General features: G+C 42.1%; 1 protein-coding gene across 9 annotated transcripts in view; it reads left to right on the top strand.

Moving 5' to 3' along the window:
* The first annotated feature begins 1718 nt into the window (after positions 1-1718).
* Positions 1719-10490, top strand: part of PIP5K1A (phosphatidylinositol-4-phosphate 5-kinase type 1 alpha) — a 37459-nt gene continuing 28687 nt past the window's right edge. For 4 of the 9 annotated variants that reach the window (XM_048220574.2, XM_044379677.3, XM_057310286.1 and 1 more), the window contains exon 1: positions 1735-2252. In XM_048220574.2, coding sequence (XP_048076531.1) covers positions 2171-2252 — 82 coding nt within the window. In that variant the 5' untranslated portion in view covers positions 1735-2170. Of the gene's footprint in view, positions 2253-2298; positions 4137-10490 lie in introns of those variants that run through there. The other 5 variants (XM_026486628.3, XM_044379675.2, XM_057310287.1 and 2 more) reach the window with 5 other exon arrangements.

The raw sequence follows: 10490 nt of genomic DNA, 5'->3' as shown, positions 1-10490 counted from the left end.
CACCCATAGCCTCACTTTTTGAATTTTGCCTTCATCCCTTCATATATTCAGGAGACATGTATTACACATCTACTTTGTGCCAAGCACTATTCTAGAGCTTGAGATCTAAAAATGGATAAGATGTAATCTTTGTCCTGAAATGTTCAGTCTTAGGAGGGAGACAAACAAGTAAACAGACTGACATAATACAAGGTAGTAGGAGTAATAGTAGCCATTTTCTAGTGTATAAAGAGAAACAAAGATCCCTAAGAAGCTACAAAACAGGGATCTCTTCTTTTCAGGAGGGCTGAAATCAAATTCACTGATCAAATCCCAGGAAGAATCCCTGTTTGACCTACTGCCTTGGTGAGTCAGGGCTTTATTGGTCTCTTTCCAATTTTAAAATCAGAAACAGCTTTGTATCTACACCAGCTGATTTCTAAAATAACTCAGGAAATGGTAGCAGTTCCATGCTTTTAATGAAAACAAGGATAATTTATTCAACAAATATTTATTTATTGAAGACCTATGAGTGAGATCCTGTGCTAGACAGTGTGCCCCCACCCGCCTAGTTCCTGCACTGTTTAGTTGGGTGGAGGGATATATATATATATATGTCACACAATTCCATTGCTATGGAATGAAATGGCAACCTAGTCATATGAAGTTTGTCTACCTTCAGCATCCAAAGGAATATGAATAATCCAGCAGATGGCAGCAGGGAAACAACTATTTTTATCTTGATGAGAGAGGGGTAGAAGGCAGAAGTAAATAGGCAGGGATAGTCTGGGCTTTTGGGTCCTAGATTCCCTTTCTAGAACCTGTAAGACACCTGGAGAGAAGATAACCAGGCCATCTTGGAGGCTACAAAAGCAAGATCCACCTCCGTTTCTCTTCATTTATTAATTCCACAAATAATTATTGAGCCTCTACCATGTGCAGAGCCACAGATGGGAGAAGCTGGAAATACGAGAGTGAAACAATCATTGCTTACAGTCCAATCAGGGAAAGACAGGTCTTAAGATCCCCACCTGGGTTTACAATTTCCAGACAGTACTTGGTTAAAACTGAGCAGTGTTAGTCCGCACACTAGACTAGAATGGGTAATTTATCGTGTCCCCCTGCCCTTTGGCTCACTTATCAACAGAGTTAAGGAGCTAAGGGTTAGCTTGCTTGGATCGCGGGAAGATTGTGGTATGGTCAGATTGCTTTCTGTGGCCCTTTCTGACAGGTCTTCATTCATTCATTTATCAAATATTTACTGCGTTCAGTAACTGTACCCAGCATTGCGTTTGAGGCAAAGTGTAGATCTGTTTTTAAAGTCATTCATAGGAAGGCAAGACGGCCGCACACGTTACAGTAAACAAAGCAGTAAAGCCGGAAGAATACTAAGTCGCATGTGATGTTTTGTGATATTTGAGTGCTTAATGTCTCTGACTTGACAACAGCGCTTTTGTCGGGAGTTCTTCCCTGGGCTCTAAAATTGAGGGCCGGTCGTGCTCTCACTTATCCCGAGCTCCGGCAACCCAACGCGGTCCTCTCGCACGAAGGAATATAAATTGACCCACCGAGCCACCGTAGGGACGGTCTACAGTCGGGGAGGGCTTGTCTTCGACCGGTGGATTCGTTAGGGCGTCGGGAGCCCGCGTCATATGATCTATAGCAGCCCCCCGATTGGCTCTCAGGGCCTCCCTCTCTTCCCATCGAGGGGGTTGAAACTCTGGAAAGATTAAGCGCATGCGCAGCTCCCGGATTTCCCTAGCCACCCAGAGTGGAGCGGTGGGGTTGGGCGGTAAACAGGCTGTGGCTAGGGAGGAGGGGTGAGGACGTTCGTTCCGTTGGGACTTTTCACGCCCCCTTATTCCTTTAGGTGTGGTTAGTTTCAGACGCGGGGTCCTGGCGGGATCTTGAGCTCACTGTCTTGTGAAAGGGGAAAGAAGCTCCCGTGGAGAGCGGTCGAAGTTGTGGAGAGGGTGCGAGACGGGAGTTCTCCCCTATGCCAGCCAAATGGTGCGGCCCTAAGCTGTTTCAAGACCCGGCCCGACGTGTCTGAGAGAGGCCCCGGAGGGGGCAGGGAGGCGGCCCGCAGAACGCGGGTTCTGTGAAGAGACGTGGAGAAAATTCGATTCGGAGAAGAGGAAGAGCCCGATTGAAAGGGAGCGAGGCCGCTGAGGGGGAGGGGGCTGCCAAGATGGCGTCGGCCTCCTCTGGGCCGTCAGCGGCCGGGGTTTCATCCTTGGATCCCGCGGTCCCTTCCTGCGCCTCGTCCTCAGGTAATCAGGGCGGAGCGTGGGCAGGGGTCTGATGACTGCTGTGCGGTGGAAACGAGAGCGAGACCTGGGAGGGCACCTGTAACTGGGGATGTCCGAGGAGTTGGCGGTAAGGAGGACAGAGGCCGGACTTTCAAATAGCAGGGCTTTCTGAGCGGGCAGGGGGAGTCTGAGGAAAGGATGGATTTGGTTGAGGAAAGGGAGGCTGTCAAAAACACTAGCTGTCTTCGAGGAGACCGAATTGAGGACTTGAGGTAGTAGGGTTAGGAAGGGAGGAAGATTGAAGGTGGGGGTAGGAGGAAAACAAGGGAAACCGAAAGGAGTGGAGGAGAAAACTAAAGTAAATGGAGGCTTCATAAGTAGAGAGGAATTAGTGTAAGAGGCAGGTGGAATCCAGGTTGATTATGGGGTTAATTGGGTAAAAATGTGGAAGAGAAGCCGTGGAGTTGAAACATGTTTAAGAGTTATGTGACGCTTTCTTTTGATTGCTGCGGAGTTAGGGAATTGTGGATTTTGTTGGGGGTAGAAGTTATTTGAGACATCTTTTTCCTTAGAGACTCCCCCTCATGCGTCATTCCTTCTCACTCAGTGCCCCCCACCCCCCCGCCACGCGCACGCGCACGCACTCGTACACACACATATGTTCTATCAAACACCCTACTTCGATGAGTCCCATTTCTAGACTGCCCAATTTTGGGAATGAATGGAACATTTTGAAGGAAGGTGGAAAAAAGACCCTAAAAACAGACGGAGAGGGTGGAATGATTCAGTAGAGGCTGAGAGAGGTTATGGTGGGAATTAGGCCTGGAAAGGATGGTGTGGTCGGGGAGGTGGTTCTTCGTGCTGTGGGGGAATATTGCATAATAGGAAGTGCACTGGAAGAATGCTTAGGCTGTATCAGGAAATTGGCACTTGGAGAATGGAGCCAGGGAACATAGCTCAAAGTAGTTAGAAACTATTGGAGATTGAGGGAAGGCCAAGGAGCCCACAAGAAAAGCAACAGATTGTGTGTAGGAGGGAAAATGTGTATAAGTGTGGGGAGGGGGTGGAGATTGAGTCAGAAACTGTTCTAGAGCTTCCATCCGAAATGTCTGGTGTTCCACAGTGACTGTTGCCTCTAAACTGTGAACAGGAGAGGCTGCCAGATGTTGGATGCTGTACTTGAGATGTTGACGTTTCCTTAGGCCTGGGATTTCATCCTTGCCTTTTGAATTGACTAAATAGAAGGTTCCACCTTTCATATTCCAGCTGGGATGAGTACGACTACATGGTCACAAATTTCTTCATAAGCTGCATCTATTTTTAGTTTCTTGAGAGGTGATTTTTACCTTTCCTGTAAAAGCGTTAGAGGACCACAGCAACTCATGTTGCATTCTAAGTGTGAAGGATGAAGTAAAATGACAGTTTTTTAAATAAAGTAGTCCCTTAATTTAAAATCTTTTCTCTCCTTATCCTAATGCAGAAAGAACAGTGGTTGTATGTAGTCCTTAAACTTAACTATCAGGTTAGGTGTTCTATTAGAAACCAGCTTAAGTTTAAAAACCATGTGTTTATATCCCAAAATTTGATTCAGCCTCTATATCATTGGAAGTACTGGCCGTGGACAGATTTAGGAATAGAGGAAATATTTCTTTATCACTTTTTGATACATCTTTCTCCTGTTCCATCTCTGTTCCTGCTTCAGATAGTCCTCCTATCTTTTTCAGATGTCACCGTATGATATTTTTATATGTTTTTATGTTTTCTGCCAGATCCTAGGGCTGGCAATTAGTAATTCAGATTGCATAAATGTTTTTGTCCTTTTGTGTTTTCACCAGAAAACAAAATATTAGGTTTCAGTGGACCTTACAGCTCCTGGACTCTACTATATTCATATGAGAAGTCAAGGTATAAAAATGTCTAAAAATAGTTTTGGATTTCTATTTTTACTTTTGTTCTTTACACCTTCCCCCTTTGCTTCTTTGACAGATATTGAAGCAATTGGGTTAAGAAAAATTCTGTTTGTAAATATTCCTGAAAACCTAATGGGATTTTTGTGTCCAAATACACAGTGTTGACTATTTGTTCTTCTGCACTTTCACTTAGGTTTGGGCTTAGTAAATTTAATTTAGTAAAATATTTCATTTTAAGGATATGATTGAAGAGGATAGAATATTTGATTCTGATGTCAAAAAAAGGCTATTAAAAATGGGGTTTATTTATTTTTATTTTTTTAAAGTGGGTTTTATTTGTGACTGGGGGTGAGTGTTGCTGTATCTGGATGGTACCAGGGGAATTAGGACATTGACAGGAATGAGTGATGGTTTGTGGCTTCCTAAATTGTTAAAAGCAAGAAGGCTGGTCTTGTAGAAATTCAAAGTAGGTAGTGTGTGTGTGTGTGTGTGTGTGTGTGTGTTTGTAACCATTCTAAAACCAGCTTATTGTTTTTAGATGTTCAGCTGAACTCACTTAAATTTTGGTGAAACTCTGAAAATCCTAAAGGCAAGATTCTTTGGCAATGTTGAAAATAGATTCAAGATAAGAATGTTAGGATTCAGGGACATATTGACTGATGTTTTATAACCTTTGGAGGCTCAAAATCTTTTGGCATTCAAATTAGGAAGGACGGATTATTTAAAACAGTTGTTCCTGTCCAGATTATTTCACCATTAAGGCAGAGCTTGTCTTCTATGTTGCTGGCAAGTGAAATACAGAGGGTAGGTCAAACCATACACTCTAAGAGATGTTTGACATCTTTTCCCATTGGAATAATTACCATGTTTGGATTTGGAGGAGGCAGTTATAAATGAGTGTCAGCTTACAGAAGCCATCATTCTGTGTTCTTATACTTTGTTAATAAAAACTGATGCAATTTGCCATCTAGTCTCAGCTGTTTGGTGTGTAAAGGAAATTTATTCCTACTTTTGCTTTTTCCCCCATCCTCATTATTTGGACAGTGGCACCTCTTAAAAATAAAATTAGCCCTCAAGAGGTGCTGTTGACAGTATGAGCATCTGTCACACCAGTGTGCAGAGAGTCTGTTTCCCTATCTTTAATTTGACTAGTTTATCAAGAGCTTGAAATTCAGGGGCTCCTGGCTGGCTCTGTTGGTAGAGCATGTGACTCGATCTTAGGGTTGTAAGTTTGAGCCCCACATTGCTGTGTAGAGATTACTTAAAAATAAAATGTTAAAAAAAAAAAAAAAAGAGCTTGAAATCAGCTACTGAGTCCCTTTTTCTTTTCTTTTCTTTTTTTTTTTTTTAACTACCAGGAAGGGAGTAAAGAGTTTCTGTTTTGGAGACTTGATTTGAAGTTTGAAAGAGTTAGAAAGTAAAGTTAGAATGATAAAGTGTATACTGCTCCTCTGAAATAAGAGCAGTTTGATAAAATCACATGTGACTCCCCCAAGGAAAAAGCACTTGAAACATTAGAAGATCATGAACCTGTAGTTCCTTTTTCCTTCAGACCAGAACATTTCTGAAATTGTCACCCTTCACCTATATGATTTTATCATGAGCACAAAATTTGGAAGTAACTTTACAGCTCCTTTCTTTCTTTCTTTCTTTCTTTCTTTTTTCTAAAGATTTTATTTATTAATTTGACAGAGACAGCCAGCGAGAGAGGGAACACAAGCAGGGGGAGTGGGAGAGGAAGGAGCAGGCTCCTAGCAGAGGAACCTGATGTGGGGCTCGATCCCAGAACGCTGGGAATCACGCCCTGAGCCAAAGGCAGACGCTTAACGACTGCACCACTCAGGCGCCTCTACAGCTCCTTTTTGACTGTATTTTACTTAACTACTGAGGGAAACCCCAGAGAACACAGACTGAAGCATTTTTGCTTGGGACCTTTATCGTAGGGCCAGCCTCATCAGTCCCTGATTCTGGTGGTTTTGTTCTTTCTAGAAGAGCTTCACTAGTAAATTACGCTCTAATCTGATAACGCCAAATGGTAGGGATTTTGTAGTTTTTTTTGTCTGTGTGTTCTTTGTATCCAGTGTAAAACATTTGTAGGCTGATCCTTTTCCCTTCAATTCTTCCATACTAGTGAAAAATAATACAACTTAAGCCACTTTACTGGAATGAGAAACTGAAATTTGGAAATGTAAAGATAGAACAGAATATCATGTAGTCAGAATATCACTAAGTATCATTTTGGCTGACATTTTATAAGTAGGGAGAGCTGTTTCTGTTTGTTTTTTACATGGGGGTTTTATCACTTCTTTTTTTCTTTTGTTCCCTTGGTAGATTTTGCCAGAAAACTGACATCAGAATGTCATTGTTTTTGATTAACCATTTATTTATTTATTTATTTAATTTTTGAAAAATATTTATTTGAGAGAGTGCGATGTGCACACAAGTGGGGGGCCGGGGCTGCAGAAGGAGGAGAGAATCTCAAGCCAAAGATTTGGCACTGAACTCAGAGCCTGGGGCCGGGCTGGATTTCAGGACCCCAAGATCATGACCTGAGCCAAAACCAAGAGCCAGATGCTCAACTGACTGAGCCACCCAGGCACCCCTGATTAACCATTTATTTCTGCCATGACTGCCCAAGCCTGGTCAAGTATGATTATATAGACTTATTAGGTATCCAGTATCTGATAGTAATTGGTAATAATGTACTGATAAGTTAGCTTTGGCTATCAAAATAATATGTTTTGTTTGTTAGTTTCTGTGTGCTGTTCTAGGTTGATATAAAAGTTTTCTGATTCATAACTTTGCTCAAACAGGTGCCAGCTACTAGTTATTACATATTTTATTAGCCTGTTTTTCTCTGATAATATAATGGAAGCTACAGCCTGTGAAGTGAACAACAGAGATAACACCAGGCCAAAGACAGAACTGGGGATAAAGAAGGAAGGTGGTTATTTTATCCTTTAAGCTGGATATTTTCTTTCCTAGAATTTTTTGATGTTCTGACTTGACATAAAGCAAGAGCAAAGTTGTTAGTTTCTTTCTCTTTTTCCTGAGTGTATTTCTTGATCATGAATAAAAGTATACTTCAGGAAGTATGCTATTTTCTCATAGCCTGGTAGAGGGAATCTCTGTTTCTCTGTGTTCCAAACCCCAGCCCACCATTCAGTCTCAAAGAGAGAGTGTTTGGGCTGATGGTATTTCCTAGAGGAAACCCCTTCCTAGCCCATTTCCCCTATTGCCCTTCACTTCTCCACCCTTTCCTATCAAAAGAGCATTGTTTCTAAGTATGTGTTGGTTGGTTTTGTTCATATCTCCTATGAGCTTCCATCTTCTTTTTATTGTTTACTATTTGAAGTGAACTTTTTTCCTCTACCTCTCCATTTTTTTAAACTTTTGTCTACCTTTTTTTTTTTTTTTTTTTTTTTTAATCCTTCTGTGAAATTCCAGTCTGTTTGTTTGGAATGGCTGTAGACAATGTGTATTTTTTTAAAGCTTTTATTTTTAAGTAATCTCTACATCCAACACGGGTCGTGGACTTACAAGATCAAGAGTCGCGTGCTCTACTGACAGCCAGCCAGGCCAGGCATTCCTGTAGACAATATGTATTAATTGGCAAACATCTGATTCCAGAAAAGGCTCCTTTCTGTTGAGTCTGAGGAAGACTTTGGCAAAAAGTAAGGAGGGCAGGGGCGCCTGGGTGGCTCAGCGGTTAACGGTCTGCCTTCGGCTCAGGTCATGATCCCGGGGTCCTGGGATTGAGCCCCGCATTGGGCTCCCTGCTTGGAGGGAAGCCTGGTTCTCCCTCTCCCACTCCCCTTGCTTGTGTTCCCTCTCTTGCTGTGTCTGTTTGTCAAATAAATAAATAAAATCTTAAAAAAAAAAAAAAGTAAGGTGGGCAGATTCCTTGCAGGGAGTTCAATATATTTTATTGTTTGCCTTGTATACTTTATTGAGTAATATGGAAGTAACCCAGAATAAGCACTATACCAAAGGATCAGTGATGTTTGTAGGAAGTGGGCTAAGGGAAGGTAAGCAAAGGAAGTTGTAGGGAGAGAATGGGAAGAGGGTTTTTTTAGGGTACATACTTAGCTAGAGCAGAGTAGCTTTCCTATGCACAGTCTACGTAAACAAGCCTGATAAACTTCAAATTTTCATTGACAAGAACTTGTATAAAAGGGATGATGGAAAAGTAACATCTCTGATTTTCCTTGTAATTGTCTTGAAGTGCATTTTTGGGGCAATTATTGTTCATTATGATATCATTAAAATTAGACTTTCTCTGCTGAAACATGTACATTCCAATCCAGCAAGAGTCTGCTTTTTCAGGATAGGTGGAGCTAGGTTTGGAAATAAGAGGTGGCAGTCTGCCAAGAAATCTCAAATATTTCTTGGCCATGGGTGGCTTATCCAGGAGACTCAGGTCTTTTATTTATTTATTTTTAAATATTTTATTTATTTACTTACTTTATTTATTTATTTACTTGTCAGGGAGCACAAGCAGGGGGAGCAGCGGAGAGAGGGAGAAGCAGGCTCCCCGCCGAGCAGGGAACCCACCATGGGGCTCAATCCCAGGATCCTGGGATCATGACCTGAGCCAAAGGCAGGTGCTTAACTGGCTGAGCCACCCAGGTGTCCCGAGACTCAGGTTGTTTTTTTTTTTTTTTTTAGAGATTTTATTTATTTATTTATTTGACAGAGAGTGAGAGAAAGAATACAAGTAGACAGAGCAGCAGGCAGAAGAAGAGGGAGAAGAAGCAGGCTCCCCACTGAGCTGGGAGCCCAATGCGATGTGGGGCTTTGATCACAGGACCCTGGGAACATCACCTGAGCCAAAGTCAGGGGCTTAACCGACTGAGCCACTCAGGTGCCCCGAGACTCCAGTCTTTTAAAGAAGACCTCCCCGCCCCCCGTATTTTCAAAGTGTTAGCGCCAAGAGATACATATTTGAGGCCTGAGAACCATGAAATTTGCCTTGTAGAAGCAAAAGTTTATCACTAGAGGGGAACGTAGAGATAGATAGGGAAACAGGTTCAGGGAGCTTGTTACTAGTGGCCTAGGTGTTGCATTGAGTCTATATGTTACCAAGATGAGTCTTAGTTTAAAAAAAAAGAAAAGGATGAGTCTTAGTAAACTTGGGGCTCATTCCTTGGTACTTAGTTGGCTGTTATCTGAGGTGACCCCAGGACTGGTAGATCAAACTGTTTTGGAGCTTTTGTTTCTAGGAGCATCTCTGCCTTTCTCACTTTTTCCTAGAAGATCCTTAGGAAACTTGACACTTGATAGGAAACAGTTTAGTTTTTCTCTGGGATGTGGTTTGGTTTTCTTAATTGACTTCATTTAGTCCCTATTGTGAGGGTATAATGTACTTTTTTGTTTCTAAACACTAAGTTTTTGAGTACTCAGCACTACTACTCAGGAGGTGGGCTGATATTTCAGACATTTCCGAGTATTTTCATTTGAAGAACATATTGTGCCTCCTACCTGCAGGGGTTATGGTCAAAATGGCTTTCAATATTTCAAGGTAACAAGGACCACAGAGATTGCTTCAAATAATGCAGCAGATAACTGGGCTGACTGTGTTTGTATTTTGTTTTGTGTGGGTTTTTGCTTTTAATTTTTTTTCCTTTTAAAACCTCTGGCTCTCAGTCTGATCAACCAAGAGAACCCGTAAGAGTTAGCATTGTTTCCCAAAATTCTGCTTTATATCGCTTTGTGCTCTGTGTAGGTAATATTGACACATTTATGTGGTAGTATTGAGCTGGGTGTCTGGGATTGCTTCTCTACGACCTGCTCAGGCAAAACTCCAGTTGTCTGAGGAATGCACATCCGGCCAGCCTCTAGCATCCCCAAATTATATGTGTACTTGAAACATTGAAGTCAGTCACACACTGCCTCTTAGTTTCTCATCTGGTGAATGATGTCATTTCATCTCCAACGGAAATGCTTCTGCTCTGAAAGTGCAGGGAGAGGCTCTGGTATTAAGGCCAACTCTGTTTTGTTCCACACACTGGGGGGGAAAAACTCTTACTTCGGAGGTTTTTACAATTTGGAAACACCTTTATATCAATTATCTCCTCATTTAAAGCCAACTTCTTTCTCCCTTTGAAGTTTGCCTTTTTTCACTTCTCAGAATTATATTGATGATTTTCCCCTTCCTCTACATTTCCTTCTTCCCCTCAATAGTGAATCTTAATCTCCTGTAGTTCAGTAGTAGCAAGCAAATGTATGGAGAGTCACAGTGGTGTTTTGCCAAGAAATCAGCCCCTCCAGTACCTTTTTCACCAGAAACACAATTTAGGGTGGGGCCAAGGACCAAAATGGAGTGCTTCCTTAAGACTAGGGCAGAGTT

The sequence above is a fragment of the Ursus arctos genome, unplaced genomic scaffold (assembly GCF_023065955.2).
Source record: "Ursus arctos isolate Adak ecotype North America unplaced genomic scaffold, UrsArc2.0 scaffold_12, whole genome shotgun sequence".
Classification (NCBI taxonomy): Eukaryota; Metazoa; Chordata; class Mammalia; order Carnivora; family Ursidae; genus Ursus; species Ursus arctos.
This window is presented reverse-complemented; position numbering and strand designations above follow the sequence as displayed.